General features: G+C 44.0%; 1 protein-coding gene across 1 annotated transcript in view; it reads right to left on the reverse strand.

Moving 5' to 3' along the window:
• Positions 1-685: 685 nt before the first annotated feature.
• The window catches only part of Adss (adenylosuccinate synthetase), a 46,222-nt gene continuing 27,519 nt past the window's right edge, over positions 686-19,388 (reverse strand). The window contains exons 7-13 of the mRNA XM_075871998.1: positions 16,605-16,686; positions 14,759-14,882; positions 11,270-11,424; positions 10,388-10,512; positions 7,757-7,854; positions 5,563-5,712; positions 686-1,138 (exon numbers count right to left, since the gene is read on the reverse strand). Of these exons, the coding sequence (XP_075728113.1) occupies positions 1,086-1,138; positions 5,563-5,712; positions 7,757-7,854; positions 10,388-10,512; positions 11,270-11,424; positions 14,759-14,882; positions 16,605-16,686 (787 nt within the window). The 3' untranslated portion in view covers positions 686-1,085. The remainder of the gene's footprint in view (positions 1,139-5,562; positions 5,713-7,756; positions 7,855-10,387; positions 10,513-11,269; positions 11,425-14,758; positions 14,883-16,604; positions 16,687-19,388) is intronic.

Below are 19,388 nucleotides of genomic sequence, written 5' to 3' on the forward strand. Positions count from 1 at the left end.
CGTGTAGTCTTGCAAGGATAAATGCCTGGTTGTTAACACAAGGCTGATGTCCATTCTTGAAGGCATACAGAAGCAGCCGCCATTCACTGCAACCATATACCATTCAACCTTAATTTAACAAAGTCAATGAATCTTCTAGCGTTGATTTAACCAAGTGAAATCAGTTACTGCACATTAAGCCCAATTATTAAACCCAATATTGAAACCCTTTATGGACACGGTAGACTGCTTGTCTAAAATATGGTTTTGAGGACAGTTGTGCATGCAAAGTTTCAATTCATGAGATGGATGCAAATGATTCGCCAAGGAGATGTGCTTTGTAGTTAACTTATGTGCTGCTAAACAATGAAGCTTTGCTCCTCCTATAAGGAGCAGTGGTTCCATTGTCTCTAACTTCATACAGGGCAAAAATTGACCTCTTCACTGGCTTCGAAGAACTACGTAACGTGCACGAGCCTTTCAAAATCTACTGATCTTCATTTCCCAACTTGTGGGCTCCCTCAGCTTCGTGAAACCAAGACTTAATTAACTGTATTACTATCATAGTGCTCAACAATAACAGTCACCCATATTGCATGGCTTTTCACGCATTAACCGCTTCGTGCCTCATTATTACAGCTAGCAAACGACAAGTACGTAAATGTTCTCAAAGAAGTTTTCGACAGAAAAATGGCAGGGGCTGTGCTTTCAAGAAACAAATGATGGCTATTGTTGTGGGACAAAATGGCCATCTAAATTGCTTCAGAGGGCAAATAATTGCTTTCAGAGAGCATGCCGCGCTAGGTCTACCTCCCGCATCCCTGCCGTGTGCTAGACTACAAGAGGCTATAATGAAACGGTTATCGTTCGTTGAATGCAATCCACCGTCGAGTGGGGCCTGAACTGAACAAACGGAAACTTCTATCGACAATGGCCTGTGAATAAAGACAACTGGACGTGTTCTTTTTCTTAAAGTAACAATGAATTAAAAATAACAAGCGCGGGGTAAAATGAGAAAAAAGATAAAACAACTCGGCTTTTTAAGGTTTACAGAGTTGTTTGTCGCGAACATGCGCTTGCGCTGTGGCGCTTTCTGGTGCTGCTCATCAGGGAATCGTGATGATGGCTGCGCGAGATTTCCCAACGCCGATCCATTTGACTGCAATGAAATAGAAAGAGGAAATGTTATATGTTATGACCTTAGTCTTTTTTCTTTTTATGTGTTAGAATACAAAAGTTAGACCCTACAAACAATGAAAGTTGGTCTATTTAAGGACACACGAGGTGCGTTCAAAAATGAAAACGAACGTTTGAAATAGTACGCCACCACCGCCCTTCAGCAACTAAGCCCACATAGCCGCAGTTTAAGTGAAACAACTCTCGTTCGCTGCGTTTCACTATAAGTGTCGATTCATAAGCCACAGCCAATAAATTGGGCCTATCGATGAGCTGTCTTTCGGATTAGTACTAAAGTGATAATAAAAAAGCCAGAAGAACAACATGTCAGTGGGTGTGTGAAAATTTTTTTGACAGTAGCGGAGCCTGGAAGGCAGCTTTGTCGCAATACGAGGGTGTGCTGAGGTGAAGCATATTAAAAATTTCAAGGGGGTAACTATTGATTGGACGACTCTTTGAAAAGTTCAATCACAGCAGAGCCTTAAAAACAGCTTTGCAGCAAGCAATACGAGAGCGACATGAGGTGAAGCATATTTAAAATTTGAAGGGGTCACTTCTAATTGGACATTGGCTGTATCTGTATTTTTTGGCTTTTGGGAAGTTCGAATAGTAAAATCCCAGTGCGAATCGAATCAAAAACACAATTAAAAAATATATGCACTATTTCGAACATTCGCGCAGCCTTAGTACACCATCGTCAGCCTGATAACGCCCACTGCAAGACAAAGGCCTCTCCCTTGTTCCGCCAGTCAACTCGGTCCTGTGGTTGCTGCTGCCACTTTATACCTGCAAACTTTTTAATCTCATCGGCCCACCCAACTTTTTGTATCCCACTCACCCATTTGCCTTCTATGGAAATTCAGTCAATTACCCTTCGCGACCAGCGGCTATCCCACCTATGTGCCCGGCTCATGTCAATTTCTTCTTGATTTCAACTATGATATCCTTAACACCGGCTTGTTCCCTGCCCCACTCTGCTATCTCCTTGTAGGTTACACCTATTATTTTCCTTTTCATCGCTCACTGCGTCGTCCTCAATTTAAGCTGAACCCTCTTTGTGAGCCTCCAGGTTTCTGCTCCATAGGTTAGTACCGGCAAGATGCAGCTGATATATATACCCTTCTCTTAGTTGGACGGCGGGAAGCTACCAGTCATGATTTAAGAATACATGCCGAATGTGCTGAATCCCATCCCTATTCTTCTAGTTACTTCAATCTCGTCAATGACGAGATTGAAATAACCCCTAGTAGATATGGTGCATTAAAAAATCACTGAATTGTGATTCAGTGATTTCAGATTGATAATCTGAGAGCTAGTCATTTCTGAAAATCGGACAATTCTTATGTGTTCGCTGGTTCCGGCCAACACAAGCAATGTATAATGGCATCAATCCCTTGTTCATTCCCTCATATTGGCCACAACCCAGTTAAATCGGACAGTCCTTGGAGAGCACCGAGCACGAACTGCCACAAATGTCCGACGCAAAGGAAAGAAAACGGTGTTCGCGACGACTCAAACAGCTGCTGGCTTTCAGAAATTCATGGTTGCCAACCACAATCAGGTTGTTGGTAAGTAATAAGGTATGAACCAGGCTGAGAGCACGTCTCTGATTGAAACATGGAAGTCTTAGGCTTCACAAATGACCAAAATTGCGGCTTTCGCATTACTCCTACACAAAATGATGGCTGGATTTATGTATTCCTTAAGATAATAGTGCATTAGTGTAATAGACATTTACTTACTGTTTGCTTGACCTTTTCGATAATTCAGCACTCAGTGTTTTCATAGTTTTTCCGGTCCCATGAAATGAAAATTAACAAGCTTGTACTGTACTCTGATTGCTATGTCTGGCCCCAATGAAAAGCATACCTAATTCAGAGTGAAGTAGGGCAAACCTAATGTGCCTTAAGCTCTTTGTTCACAAGAAAATGCTCTTGATTTGAAAGCCGACACTTATAGAAAACGCCCAACAGCTCCTGGAAAGTCTGAGTGTAAAGCGAGCATCTGCGAGTGACTGCACATTTGCTTAGTTCATACTTTGTCTAGCTTTGATTGAAAGTATGTAAGATTAAGAGTGCAGTAGGGGCCTGCCGAACGTATGGTAAGCTTTTTGTCCACCAGGAAATGCATTTGGTTTAGAATGCCAACTTACACACGTTGTCTAGCAGCTCCTGGGTGGTCTTATTGTAGTGGCGAATGCCAGTTAGTGGCTGAGTGTTTGCTTAGTTCATACTCTGTCTGGCTTCAATCAAAAGCAAGTCAGTTTCAGAGCGCAGTAGGGGCTAACCGAATGCACCATGATCTCTTTGTCCACCCGGAAATGCAATCAATTTAGAATGCCAACTACAAGGGACGCCTAGTAGCTCCTGGACAGTCTCAATGTAGTGGGGAGTGCAGGTGGGTGGCTGCACCTTTCGCTAGTTTACACTTTGGCTCTGATCAAGAGTAACATTCAGAGCGCAGCAGGGGCAACCAGAATGTATCGTAAGCCCTTCGTCCACCAGGAAAGACCTAGCGGCTCTTAGTCTCAATGTAGTGGGGAGCACCTGTGAGTGGCTGCACATTTCCTTAGTTTATGCTTTGTCTGGCTTCGATTGAAAGCACGTGAGATTCAGAGCATAAAAAGTCGCGGCACGTAGTCTGGTCATGATCAAATAGCCAAGACAAGACTACATGCAGCCACTTTTTATGCTCTATGAGCCAGATTTGACCGGAATCCACAAGTGCTTTGTGCGTTCCAGTGGCCTGGAACGCACAACTGTGAGCGCACCAATAGACACTAGTCGAGTTGGTAGTGTCTAGTGTCAGGCTATATGTACACAGCCCTCGCGTTTTACTAGCATGTCGTTGTTGTGGCCAGCGTGCCCACTCATGCAAGAAGGGAAACACGTGAATCGATTTTCATTCTGATCCTGCCATTCGCTCCAGGGAGAGCATGTGTGTTCTATTGGTAGATTCCCGTCGGTCGCTCTCCACCAGTCTAGTGCTCCGGTGCAGAGCTCACCGATTATTACGAATCTGCCAAGAGATTACACTATAAATTATAATGCCAACTTTGGACGCCTAGCAACTCCTGGACGGTCCTAATGTAGCGGCGAATGCTGGTGAGTGAGTGGCCGCACGTTCGCTTAGTTCATACTTTGTCTGGCTCTCATCAGGAGTAAGATTCAAAGCGCGGTAAGGGCCTTCAGAATGTACCATAAGCTCTTCCGTCTACTAGGAAACGAATTTGATTTAGAATTCCAACTTATAGAGGTTGCCTAGCATCTCCCGGACAGTCTTATTGTAGTGGCGAACGCTAGTTGGAGGCTCAATGCTTGCTTAGTTCATGCTTTGTCTCGCTTCGATCAAAAGCATGTCAGATTCAGAGCGCAGTAAGGGCTAGCCGAATGTGCCATAAGCCATAGAGTTTCCTAAAATTAACTAGAGGGGACTCTGGCACTGCTATCGTTCAGCGACCATGGGAATGATGGGTAGTGCACACATTTGCCTAGTATTCGTACTTGCGGGCGGCGGATCATACTTGCGGCTTCATTTATTGCTGGTTACAGTTTATTTTGCAGGAAAGAACCAATCCTTTTGAACTTTGTGACCCGATTCAAAATGGTAAACCTAAAAAAATAAGGTTGTAAATCGCAAACGCTGGACATTTGCTAACTTATTTTTCGTGAAAAAGCAGCTCCAAGCCACACGAACACACACGAAGCCAAAAGCAGGCCAAAAGTATAAAGATTAGACAAATGTGTGTACTACACATCCTTCCCATGCTCGCTGAAGCACCGTGCGTTGCAGCTCCCATAGACACTAGCACCAGAGTTCCATCTAGCGTATATTAGAAAACTCTAGGCCATAAGCTCTTTCTCCACCTGGAAACGCAATCGATTTAGAATGTCAACTTGCTTGGGGACGCCCAGCAGCTCCTGGGCTCAACTCAACGTAGTGGCGAGTGCTGGTGGGCAACTGCAGGGCTGCCTAGTTCATGCTTTGTCTGGCTATGATCAAGAGTACGATTTGGAGCACAGTGGGGGCCACCAGAACGCACCGTAAGCTTTTCGTCCACCAGGATACGAATTTGATTTGAATGCCAACTTAAAGGATATGCCCAGCAGCTCCTGGATGATCTTAATGTAGCGGCGGGCGCTTACGGGCAAGTCTGAAAATTTCCGGCACTCGCACGTTGATGTTCGCCAGCCACTTGCAGTGGCGGACATCAACGTGCGAGTGCCGGAGGTTTTCAGACATATTGTTTTTGCAAGTGCCAGCTCACGGCTGTACGTTGGCATAGTTCATACTTTATCCAGCTTCGATTAAAAGAAGGTCAGACTTAGGGCGCAGCAAAGGCAAACGGAATGTACCGTAAGCCTTTTGTCAAACAGAAGATGCATTTGACTTGGAAGGGCTACTCACAGGGAACGCCTAGGAGCTCCTGGACGGTCTCAACGTAGCGGCGGGCGTTTGCGGGCAAGTCCGAGTACTTGCGGCACTCGCACGTTGATGTCCGCCAGCCAGGCATGACCATGTAGTCTACTTCCACCCTGGACATCTCATCGGCACTAGCTGGAATAGAGAAAAACTGTTGCAAAGCTTGATACAGCAGACCACCATGAAAAAATGAGATTATGATCAACAGATACTTAATTACAATTTAATTATGATTAATTACTCAGGAACACATAAATTAATGTACAGAGGTACCTTAAATACACGACTTCAAAAGTATTGTGCAAGACCGCTGTGCAAGCGAAAATTAAAGAATACGAGCGGTGATGCTCACTTTTGCCGCCCAAAAATGGCCATAGACTGCCCGACTAAGCCCACGAAATGACCCTGCCCTTCTCCATGCAAAGGCTGATCACATCCCATTTAAAAATGACAGTTAAGCATTTCAGTGGAGGTAGAGAGAGTGAATATTTATATTCAACTCAAAAAATCAATTTAATCTCATGTGCAACTTCTCTATGAAACAAGTACGAAAACTGGCTGTGTATAAAAATGAACCTGAAACCGCACTGGCAACAGCCTCCTGTCAGTGAAGTAGGACACAGTGCCATTGCCATGAGACAATGGCGATGGAGCGCACTTTGTTGCAAAATAGAGTAGGACGATTTCGAGCACGACTGAGCTGCGACGCGTTGTTCGTTCCCTTACGACGTGCAATTAGTGATGTGCCACTATTATGAATTCTCGCATAAAAGGGAGCTATTTCGCACATTGAAAAAAGCTGTGTCGCTTCCTTTGCATGCCTGTGACCTATCACTGAGAGCGCTGCAAACCATCGAAGATCTTCAGCTGCATGTTTGTAAGGAGTTTTCACAGGCCGAAAACGTTGAGATATCCAGGTCTCGAAGGTCAACGCATCAACTATCTGAAGCTACACCATGTAGAATGAGCTTGCCTAGGTAGCAGCCCTGGGATAGTCCCACGATATAAGCGTATTTAGAAGCGAGACGGCAAAACTTGAACGACCAGAACAAACGTTCTACTCTATAAAGGCGTACTGTACCTGTCTTGCTCTTTAATAGTCCACCTAGGGGCCCCAAAGTTTTTTTTTACTCAGCCGCAAATATTAGGTGGAGTAAAAAAGGCGATTTTTCCCTACCACATGGTGTTGTAGAGTTGTTGCATGATACAGGGTTGGTGAATTCCAAAGTATAATCGAGGTTTTGAATACCATTTTTACCAGAGCACTTTCACTGAAACCACACTAATTTGTTATAAAATGCGAGCCATTGCAAAACCAGAGGACATTTAATTGAGGTTACACTGCATTGCGATATTTTTGTAGCAATACAATATTACCCTTGAAATGTGCGAATTTTGTACATTTAGATGAAGCTCTCTGTAGCTGGCACTTCTGAGGATTAAAACTCCCTCTAGACTTAGAAACATGCTTGCTTGGGCTAGTTGGCACTCCACTGAACTGCTATGCAACGCATGTGGCAGCAGATTCGTGAAACAGACCAGGGGCCCTGCTTAAATGACCATCTCGGGGAGCATGTGTACTATGTCCGCAGAGGTCTGCGAGGCCACGTGGCGACGCATTGCCGAAGTCTGCTCATGCAGACTACAAAATGCGAGAAATAGTAGAATCAGCAGAGATGGCTAAGGATGATAGCCATTGTATCCGTGTGGCTTCCATTGCTTTGTCAAATAATAAAAGAATTGTGTTTTATAGGTGTTGGTGCCCTGTGACTTCACATTTATTTATTTTGTTCTTCGTAACTGTTGTGCATTTGAGACTAGAGAGCTGAATCCCATCACTTTAGGGTGTTGTCGTTTTGTAGATGTGAAGCTGCGCAGACACGCAGTTATCTGCATATTCAATGCATTTCTTAAAAAAAAATTTCTTTGTTGGAAGATAGCGCTTAAGTGTGTCGCGTTATGTTGTCTCTCGTCCCAGGAGTACCTCTCGACACAAACTTTTCAGCAATCCTTCAGCTCCACAACTACAGCTCTAGCTCTTGCAACTGTAACATTTTCAACCAGGCATTTCCGAAGCGCTCACACACGCTCTAGCGGAGGTTCAGGAAACTCAAATTCGCTGTGCTTTGGCTCAAACTGCGGAACTCGTCGTGCGCGGAAAGACCAATGACCCACTTACCAGGCGGATACTTGTACACCTTGCCATCCACGCGATAAGCCGTGCCAATCTTGATCTCATCGAAGGTGTCCAGGATGTCAAGCTTGGTCAGGGCCAACCTGTCAGCGGGAGAGAGGCATGCAAACATTATGGAAATCTCTCCCGCGCTCGCAAACAACGCCTGCAAACCTCGGCAAACTATAGTGTACCGAACTCTTTAGGCTAATCCTGAATGCGTAAAGCTCATCTGTGCTGACTCAACGTAAAAATTTTCCATCAGCCCGGCTTTCACGTAAGGCGATAGCCATTGTCACCAACCCATACCTCGATATAATGAACATGGATATAACGAATTATCGGTTATAACGAAGTAAGCGAATAGTCTTATCATAGATACAGCGCTACTGGTAAACGTTTATAAGAAATTTTCGATTATAACAGTTATTTTTGTGCCAGATGTGACTGTTTAAACGAGGTTTCATTGGATGACGAAGTTCTACATAACACAAAAATAAGTTTATGTCCAAAAATTCGTTATAAAGCTATATTCTTAACACTGCATCTACTACAAAACATTTTTTCATTGAATGCATTAAAATTAATTTTTACAATACATCCAGGTTCGTTATTCAAAGTTTGAGCGTAAATGCAAATATACAGGGTCTCTTTGACACCCACTCAAGACGACTGGAAGGCCAAAGTCATCTCATTTTTCCTCTTCAGTAGACGAATTGTGCCGGTGTCACCAACCTCCGAAAGTTTTCTACACCTGGCGTGATTTTGCGTAGCTTCCGAGATTGGAGGCACCTCACCCGGCTTTGCAAATCCTCTGTGGTTCAAGCCACAATGTTACATCGTTGACCAAGCTATAACGTAACGTTATGACCTTTCACGTGACGTCACACGGCGATGTCCTCATGCGATAATTTTTCGCATCATGAGGATGCAAGACACTAATCACTTTTTTTGGGTTTAATGAGATATGTGGCTCTTGCCTTAAGAATAGAATGCTTTCACTAGGGCACCTTGGTTTGAACCCGGGCCCTTTAAAGGCGAGTGCCTTATCTAATACGCTATGCAGCCGTTCTCGCAAGTTATGAATGCAGCTGAGCCCCTTTATAAGAGAGGATGCGCAGATGCAAGACACGGATGCAAGAGACAAATAAGTATAGGTGACACCAGTGTGCTTGCATAAAAATAGGTGCTCATAAAAAAACACATACGCGGTATCCTGTTTCTAAGAGACACCTCCTATAAAAAACAAGAATTTCTCCCTGACAGATGTCTCCTATAGCAGGTTTCAACGGTACACTCAAACCTTGATGTAACAGTCGCATCTCCTACAAAAATAACATCATTATATCCTAAAATTCGTTACACACATTCATTAATAACGCTGTATCTATGACAAGACTATTCTTCACTTACTTCACTATAACTGAAGTGGTTATACCCAGGTTCATTACATCGAGTTTTACGTCTGTACCCTACTCACACTATCGAACAAACGTAGCGACATAATTTTGTGGAAGCTGCATGGACACCTGAAGCCGACGGGGAGGACTATAGAAGTCAAGAAAATTCAACCTTTGCGCAATTTCGCTGCCAGCCGAACAAACGCTTCAGTGGTCGCGGGAAGCATGTGCCGTGGGACAGAGTCTTTTGGCCCACCGAAAAACAATCTTCCCGAATTTTTTGAAGAAAAGCTGAATGTCGGCTAACACAACATAATTGTAGACCAACTTCTGGATTAGTCAAGTAGAGATAAATAGTAAGCAACCTTCAGATAATGCAGTTACACTGCACGATCTTGAATCTGTATTTGATGCCAAGATCATTAATGATTGTTAAGTAGGCCTTATTCACAAGCTAATGTAACATTCTATCTGATGCAAATTTCTACCTAATACAAATACGACATTCGATGTTATACGAGATTCGTTGAACAAAAACTTCGTTTACGTATTCATGTTCTTGTTAATTATACTGTTTAATAAAGCTTGAAGATATGCTTAGCACAAGTTTATATTAATGCAGAGTTGATTAATAACGCAGTCCCTTATGAACCGGGTAGACATGGCAGTCTCGAACCGCGAAGCGCAATGGCGGGCGGCTCTGCTCAGCCGTGACCTCGCCGATCAACTGTGGGCCGTCCGGCACGCCCAGGAAGCCGCCCGTGTCCAAGGACTCGAGGCTGTCGCCTACGCTGGGGTGCTTGTAGCCCCACCCCGCTAAATACCGCCTGACAATGTCAATAAAGTTTTCACTCACTCACTTGATTAATAACATGCTTAATCAATGCATCTCATGAGTGTGAATTCACATTGATATACACAATTACACATTGGAAATAATTAGCAGAATCAGTGTCTTATGAAGTCCGGCACATGAAGACCTGCACATTGCTTTTACCCTCCACAGGGTAGCAAACCAGACCACCACCCCGACCAATAAGCCATTGCACTTCCTCTTTTACCCTTTCAGGCAAATGGAAATGAACAACGCTTGTCCAGTTTTCTTCTTGCCCTGCGTTCATTTTGGCGCTATGTATTCTGCTCAGTAATGAGCTAGTCGGACCCAATTCCTTTAAATTGGCCAGACAGATAGATAGATGAACAGACGCGTAGAGGACGTTAAAAAAGGCTTACGTACGCGCTGTATCCATTGATCATGCTGGAGTAACGTAACAGCACCACGTCGAGCCAGCCGCACCGCCGTTTCCTCTTGGTCGTGACACCGATTTCGCCGCCGATGGTTTGTAGTCGCTCCCCGACGTCCTGCAGAACGCAAAGAAAGGGGATTACCACTTGCCACCAGTTGCCTGGTGCCCCCAAAATTCAATTTGATGTCGTTGCACCGCTTTCTTCTTGGACAAGAGCAGGCAACCGTTCAAGTCCCCTTCGAAGCTCGGGGTACAAATTAGTGCACGCAATTAGACCCTGGGAATTGTGACCATTGTTGACAAAGAAAAACAACAGATATTGAGCTTTAAATGGCACAATGGAATGCTGGGTAAGCTGGTTCTCTCTCGCAACGTAAAAAAAAAAAGAGAGAGAGGGACACTTAGGGATTCTTGTTTAAGCCAAATTACAGACCTCCTAGACTATGCCTCAGCTGCACGACAATTGGTTCTGAAGGCGACAGGCACGAACACCAAGCAGCCTACAAGACCTGCAAATGTGCTGTGGGGCTATCCAAATAATCGGTGTGCAAGCTGTCTGTAGGAGACGGTCGTGAACGACGACTTCGTGGGTTAAATAAGCCAAATCTATGGCGTGACTACAAGATGCATTACAGTGAAGGGATCTCAATATATTCAACCACTTATGGTTCCTCAATGTGCACCTATATTTACACAGGCCTCTGGCATTCAACTTCCAATGAAATACAAGAACAGCGGCTGGGATCAAACTCGTCATTCACATCAGCAGGAGTGTGCTCTTACCATTGACACAGCCTGATAGTAGTTTGTAGCCAAGTGACACAACCACTTTTTACCTCAGTTACTCCACAGCAAACATGCCCTCAACTCACATTCTTCTGCTCGGTGGGGAAGGGGCCGTCACCAACACGCGTTGTGTACGCCTTGACCACGCCGTACACGTTGCCGATGGCTCGCGGCGGAATGCCGAGACCCGTGCAGACGCCGCCCACGGTGCAGTTTGAAGACGTCACAAACGGATACGTTCCTGCGAAGAAGGCGAAACAAAAAGAGAACCACAGGTAAGATGAGAGCATGGCGACAGCTAGAAATAATGACAAGCAAAACGGATAGCAGCCTATGACTAATACGAAACGTGGCTGTTACGAAGAGCATGAACATTTGTTTAACAATCCTACCACGCATGACATAGCATAAAACTTGCAACGTAAGAGATGTTAACAGCAAGACAGACACCGGGTGAACTACACGAATCGAATGATGAACATTTTTTTCAACCCCTTTGGAGACACTAGTGATTGATAAGACTCCTGCAGACTTTTGAACTTGAAAATTGAGGATGCATGCAGAAGGGTTGCGCTGCCATGAAATGCATGAAAAAAAAAAATTAAGGATAAGTTCAGCTCATGGCTACCACTCTTTCAACCCATCTCATTGCTTTTAATGAAACTCTACTATGACTGCACCTTCCCTGCAGATCAATGCTCAAAATAGCAAACAGCAGGCACAAACAAGTATAAATAATAAGAAGGATAAGAAAGGCAGTGTCATCAAGCCAAACATTAGTTCTATCGTCAGCACAGTTGTACATGAAAAGTCTTCGAAAATAAATCAGCAGTTAAGCATAACCTACGGGACTTGCTGCAAACTGAAGTGACGAAAGTCTTGGAGGCCACACATTAGTCCTTAAATCCATCATGTTTTGTATAAGCCCCAACAGACTAGTTGGTGGCAGTATGGTGGGTGCTGCTTAACTACGTGGCAGAAAGCGAAGAGCTGACGCCCCAGTAAGGCTCAAAAAGAATGCATGTATTGGATTCATCAATGGCACATAAAATGTTTTTTTTTACTTGGTTTATGCAGCTGGCTAGGCATTGTGCTAGTACGTACAAAGATGTGAAAGAGTCGAAACTGGCGTAAATACCGTATTTACTCGCATAACCGGCGCACTCGCATAATAGGCGCACTCCTAGTTTGGTCGGAGAAAATTCGATCTTTTTAAGCACATAATAGGTGCACCCTGAACTTGGCTGTGGTCAGAAAGGATTATTCAAAAAAGTGCACCTATTATGTGAGTAAGTACGGTAAAATCGGAAGGTATCTGGACAAAACATACAGATATGCTTTGAAATGTCAATACTTCACCAAAGAGAGAGCCTAACACACTCACACACAGACTCACCTGCGTATCTGACTGTCAGACTCAAACAGGAAATACTGGATCTTTTTACATACAAGCTGCAAAAATACAATGACACAGGTATGCAGCGGCACTGCTGTCACTCTTTGAAAGCTGGGAAAAGTGTATCCCCAATACCAGTCGCAACTAGTTGTGAGCAATGAAGGCTTGATGAAAACAACACACTGAACACCAATGGATTCTTTTGAAAGTGGAAATCATGGCACCATAAGCATGTGACACTATCATACTGTAAGTCTGAAGAATGGTGAAGCTCTGTCAGTTCTCAAAGACTGCACTTTTGAGAGCATGCTAACATTCATGTGCAGAATATTAGTTATGTTTAAAGCACTTTAAAACATGAAAGCAACCTTGTTTCCGACAGTACTACAGTTGACGTCCGATTTCTCGGATGCCCTAATTTCCGGACAAGCCCGATTTCCCAGATTCATCTGTGGCACCGTCAAGTTCCTCATAGAGTCACTGTATTAAAATAAGTCGGAAATTCCCTATGTTCATAGCTTTCGCCAGGCTTTTTACCGTTAATTGCAGGCTCGAAGTCACCATAGACGCTGCCATATTGAATTATTTTTGGACCCTCGAACCCACCGCTTTGCCGCTGCCATACGCTTGAAACCGAAAAAGCTGCGATCTGAAAAAGTTGCCAGCCATAGCTTAGGCCGCATGGTGCTGTGCAGCCTATGCTCCTACAGAGGGAAAAGCTACGCCATTGACCAATGGTCTGCCGTTGGCATGCTTGCAGGCTCGTGGAAGGCAGCTATGCAACAAACCCCCCTAAACCATTTTTGCCATGCGAGCTTCATACTGGACGCCAAGACGGCCGCCTCGCCCAGAGTGGACAGTGCGTGCGATGAACTTCCACCCACGAACGTTGCCTTCAACGATCTGCCTGTTGCCGGTGTTTCAATTCCAGCTGGGATAACCCTTAAGGGTTTCGCCGACGCTGGCAAAGACCCCGAGCTGTGTGCAGAATTGACCGATGACGAAATCGTTCGTCAAGTTACAAAGGATTCAGACGGCTTCAGCACCAATATTGAAGAGACAACGCCTACACAGCCAACAAGCTCAGAGATGACGGCAGCACTGACACTGTCATTGGAGTACAGCGACAACATGACGTTAACTTAAATTGAGGCAGACGTCATCGTGGGCGAGTGGAACGCCATGCAAACGAAACAAGCAATTTCTTTTTTTCGCTTAAGTGTTCACAAATGCGGTAGCGCAAGCTACACTGAATCCTTTTTTTTTTTCGTTCGGCTCTTTTCTTTTCAGAGCCACCTACAAGATGCATTTGCTGAATTGCAATCCTGCACTCCTGCTGCGACCCTTTCCATCAGCGAAAAATACATATTAAAAACATTCGGTTTTCCGGACGTTTTTGTCGTCATTTGAGGGTCTGGGAAATCGAACATCGACTGTACTCGCAGCAACGACAGACACATGTGCACTGCTTATGGCTAGTAAAAAAATGATATATATATATATATATATATGTATAAATTGCGTGAGAAAAAGGAATGCAAACTGAAGAAACCCATAAAGAGACCTCTGAAATAAAACCCATAAAGAGACCTCTGAAATAATTTAAAAATTTAAGAGCACAGCAACTGGAGAAATGAGGCCAAGTGAAGCTGGGCCTAGGTGTGCGTGCACTGCTTCCCGAAATGCACACTTCCGAATACCGACCTTGCTTGTTGTCTATCAAATCTGTTTTTAGTTCGACCACACAATTCAATTAAGTGCCCAGTGTACTGCTTCCCAATTGTTTTTTTGCATCACCAGTAGAACGAATTTGTATGCTACAGTTCAGTTCACATTGGGCAGGCATGGGGATGTGGTTCAAGGCACCAACATTCAGACAGGGGTGGGGGGTTGAAAGTACAACCCAGGAAAGGAAATCTATTTTGTTTTTATCTATTCTTCTGATGCGCACCAGCTGTCGGTTAGGAGGGTTTTTTTGAACAGCATCACTGCCAGCTTACAGGTATGCCAATACAAGCTCCACACGAAAAAGAAGGGCAAGAAAAGGCACACCGACTTTTGGTCCAAATAATGAAGCCTTTCTAGATGCTTCATTATCCTTTCCAGGATAACGAAGCCCTCCGTTCCCCGCCGACACACCTAAAATGCTGCACCGAAGACTTAAGCCGCTGCCTCTCACCGAAGTCAATGTCTAGGAGGCAGGCGTTGGCACCTTCGATGAGAATGTTCTTGCCTTCGGCCAGCGCGTCGTGCAGGTACGACACCGTGTCGATGACGAACGGCCGCAGCTTCATCGCCAGATCCTGCGTCGAAGCGACGGCAAGCGAGGCATGCAGCATATACCGCAAAAAAGTGCGGCGACGTAAAGAGACGTAACAAGGAATATATATAAAAAAAGCAAATAAAACAAATTAACGCAGATGCCACACAAATCACGAGTGTGCTGCGTCTTGAATATTTTTTACTCACAACACAGGCACATACATTGGGAAAGAAAAAAGAAAAATACCCCCCCCCCCCCCCAATCGTACAACGAGGTTACGAAGAAATCCATCCATTTTTCAGAGAGAAAGAGCCTTAGTTGCTGGACTATTTGTCCAGGTCTGGTGATCCAAACCATCACCGGTGCTTTTCCGAGGCAGCCACTCTACTCTTCCAAGAAATCCGTAGATTTCCTGGCCACTTACCTCTACGACTGGGTAGTTAGACCATTTCCCTTTTCTAAGCCTTCTAACACCTTGCAAAATACCGCAGGACTAACTCGCGATATGCTGTGTCCATGTGCTTTGCAACGTTCATTCCTACGCAACCAGATGCTATCTTCCTAACCGACTCGTGTGGCGGAGCGATTGTACTCGAAAGGCGGAAGCCCTGCTCTTGATACCATGACCACTGCGAATTTTTCACCAACTGAGAAGCTTTCTTTCCGAGAAAGCCATACAGATCTCCCAGTGGCTTTATGCTACTTTTGGATAGTTGTCGATTTCCCTTTCCGCACCCTGCTTCCAGCTAGGGGAATTTGACAGAATTCGCTTGCAATCGGCATATATATGCACCATACTCTCCTTGACCACTACTGTGAGCTGTAAATTAAACTTCTCTGTATGCAAATTCATCATTAATGGTAGATCAGCAAATACGTAATGCAGAGGTTGCGGGTGTATCCAAGCTGGGCAGCAACTTGTTGCTTTATTTTTCAGTCCGACTTGCCTGCGGCTAATCATTTATACACTGCCAGCGAAACTAAAAATAACCACGTTACTTTTGCATGGTTGTAACGAACAAAAATCGGGGTGCTAGATTTACTTTCACTGATGTTACATGGTCAGTCGTAGGCCGTTAAAAAGTCTTTGAAACGGTTTTTTCATATTACGTTTTTGATTAGACCTGTACTGCAGCAAATCATTGGCACCAGAGTTAAATCGAAACAGCCATCATTAACGGAGCTACGATAGTAAAAAAGTACCCTCCTCCTCCGCTCTCCCTTTCACCTTCAACTGCCCTCAACTCTTCCTTCAAGTGCTCGGGGCTAAGCTCCACCTTAACAGCGCCTGCGTCACGATGTGGCGTGAGACCGCATATGCGTAAATCTCGTCGCCGATCAGATACCAGCAGTCTGTGCTGCACGTTCCACAGCCAATCAGATCAGCTGGAGACGATGACGTCAGTGGGGCAGAGCGTGTCGCTTGGTGTATGGCCGGTTGAAAATGCTTTTGGCCGAGTCGCGGCTATGCGGAGCGATTCGCAGCTTTAAAGCGTTGCAATAAATTACGCAGTTTACGCAGAGAGCTCAAATTGGTCTCTAAATTACCCTTAGCACTTGGTCTACCAGCCCAATGTGTTTGTAAAAAATCGTCATAACCGTTTCTGGGTCCCTTCAAGCATAAAACTTCTTCATGCTACTGTGCAAAACACTTAGACAGTATCGTACCCACGCATGAGTGGCAAGCGACATTTATTGCATAAATGGGGATGACTGTTAGAGAGCACACACTTTCGCAAATATAAAAAGTTTGCATCCTCACCTTGTATTTGGCAAGCTCCACGTCGAGATCAACCTTGAGGGCAGGAAATAGCCGCTGGTACGTAGACACTAGACTCCGAAACCTAGGGCAGGCAACAGTGCCAGCACGAGGTCACGGTTTCGAAATTTACAAGCTTTCACAAGAAAAGCAACTCCTTGTAGAATGAAATCTTAATGATTAGACCCCCGTTAACTTGGAAAGTCTGACGATTCAGACCTGTTTTCTCTGTTTAATAGCACTAGACTCTTATTACAATCAAAACAGTTTGTTATAGCCAAAAATTCATTATCAAGGTACATTTTTAACACGACATCTATTGCAAAATTGTTTTTCATTTACTTCGTTATAAGCAATATTTCGTTATATGTAAATTAATTACGTTGAGGTTTGAGTGCATTTCCTTTGTACTTGGCTGCAACCCAGTTAAGGACAATCCTTGAGACGCACCAAGCACAGTGCACTCCAAATGTGCGATGGCAAAGAAGCGAAAACAGTATTGGCGAACAACTGAAACGACTGCGGGCCTTCAAAAACGCTTTGTCACCATGCAAAATTTTACTACAATCGCATTGTTAGCGACCAGCTCTACAGCGGCTATGGCCGACCTGTTTCGTTTTCGATTTTACTCGGCCCACACGAAGTGTGCGAGTGCTATTCGCTTCTACAGCGACTGGGCTCAAAACAGCAAGCAGCAGTAATTCTATTTCCACCGTGCGCATTCAGCACTGCATAGACGTTACAAGTAATTGGGCATTAATGAGACGGTTTTATTAGCAAGCAGATGCAGTGCTCGGCAGGTCTGCATCGACTCGACGCAAGCTGTGCGCGAGCCTTCCGAACTGCGTGAACACTATGACAATGTACTGTGGTTTTGTCCACAGCAGACGTGGCAGTCAGTAGCTATGTTTTGACTTTCGGCATAGTGCGTGCAACGTCGTAAAACACAAACATGGTGGAAGCCATTGACGAGCTTCAGTCACTGTCCTCATGCTGGCTTAAAACATGCCTGCTGAATTGTGATGAATAAATAATTAGTTGCCACCCATCTTTTTCTTTTTGCAAGAAGATAATAGTAACGTACATCTGCTGGTGGCGGCGATACGTAATAAAGAATGGGTTCAGAGCATGTTCTGGCTTAAAGGGTGTCTTGAGCTGTGGCCACATTGCGAACGAAGTTGTAAATGCAGTTTTTACACTGATATTATACAAAGGAAGTACTATATTTATTTATTCATCTCAAAAATGAAAGTATAATGATAGAATGGAGATTTGCTTACTGTTTCTTTCAAATATAATTTCAAATATTTGGCATCCGGTTCATTTGGACATTTTTTTTCCTCTGGTCTTCTTAAGTTTGAATACACAAGCTATATAGTATAAGCATAACAGTTAAACACCAATAATTCGAAGTTTTTGATGCAACAGTATACTTCACTTATTACAACTTGACATCTCTGATAAACAACATATAAGAAACTTTTATACAACGAAACATGTCATTGCCATTTCAATAAAACAAAGTTTCAGTGCTGTGCCACAGGACGAAAGAGGAGATGTGTTAAAATCTTCTGGGGCTTTGGTCATATGGTTGAGTTACACACGATTTTTGCGAACGTTTATCCTAAACTACTACAGTGAACTGCAGCTGCATTTATTTCGTGTTTCCACATGACACTCAGCCACTGTTAAGAGAGAGGACTTCCTCACCAGTGCTGTAACACGCTACGGTTGCCATATTTCAGGCTCAAAATGTTTGTTTTTGAGTAATTTGAACTAATTTTATTTTTAGTGCCCTAATAATTCAATATTCTTATAGCATATCCTAAGCAAATAAGCCTTTGGCAACTATACTTTGCTGAAAAGCTCCAATTGGAATTTAAAGGGACCGACAATCGATTTTTTTCAATCCTGTTTTTTTCGGCGCCACCGAAAGCTTGCCCTTCATGGTGTTCGTAGCTGCCGTAGTTAATCCCAAAAGCGAGTAGTCATTTTATAAGCAGTATTTTTCGATCTGAACAGCTCTGAACACGAGTGAGCCCCTTCATCCAGCAACGCTGAGAATTGATAGCCACGTCAGTAGCCTTTCTGGCAACTTGTGCACGCTGTCGTCCTGCTTTCTCAGGAGTTCCTGTAACTATGCTTAACCACGTTTGTACTGAGCTTTACAACTACTTTTGAAAATAACAAGCTGTTACAATGAGACGATGTTGCTTCATACAGCTTCCCTGTATTTGTACCGCATTGCGTGCACCTGCGCCCCAGGTTGTTGCGCCTGTGACGTGGATGGCTCCTCCCATTGTCGTTACTCTCTCAACACACGAGCCAAGCCAAGTCACTATAAACTGCGCATATGCGCAGCCGTGCCGACTGGCAGTATACGTCATTTTTGAAACAAATTGCAATTAGAAACATTACTATAAAATCTTAGCGACACGAAAACCGTGTGCACGGTTTCACGAGAAAAGTTGCTCAAGACACGCTGACAAGCATGAGTTGATTACATGTGAAGGCAGCGTTACTTTAATGCATACTACTAACGCAGGCTTATATGTACATTTTTATGGAGTAATATCTTTAAGAATAAAGAAACAAAAAATATTTCAATACTAACAAGAAAACTGTTGACCATGTACACTAGTTTACGATCACATGACAGGGCACATCAGATATTTTAATTTTTGGCCCTCAGGTGGCACCACTGGCTATTTCAGAGATTCTCAATGAAGAAACAAAAATATAGCTGCACTTCTCACAAGAAAAAAAAACATTGTTGGTTTGAGTCGC

This window comes from Rhipicephalus microplus, chromosome 8 (genome assembly GCF_043290135.1).
Source record: "Rhipicephalus microplus isolate Deutch F79 chromosome 8, USDA_Rmic, whole genome shotgun sequence".
Taxonomy (NCBI): Eukaryota; Metazoa; Arthropoda; class Arachnida; order Ixodida; family Ixodidae; genus Rhipicephalus; species Rhipicephalus microplus.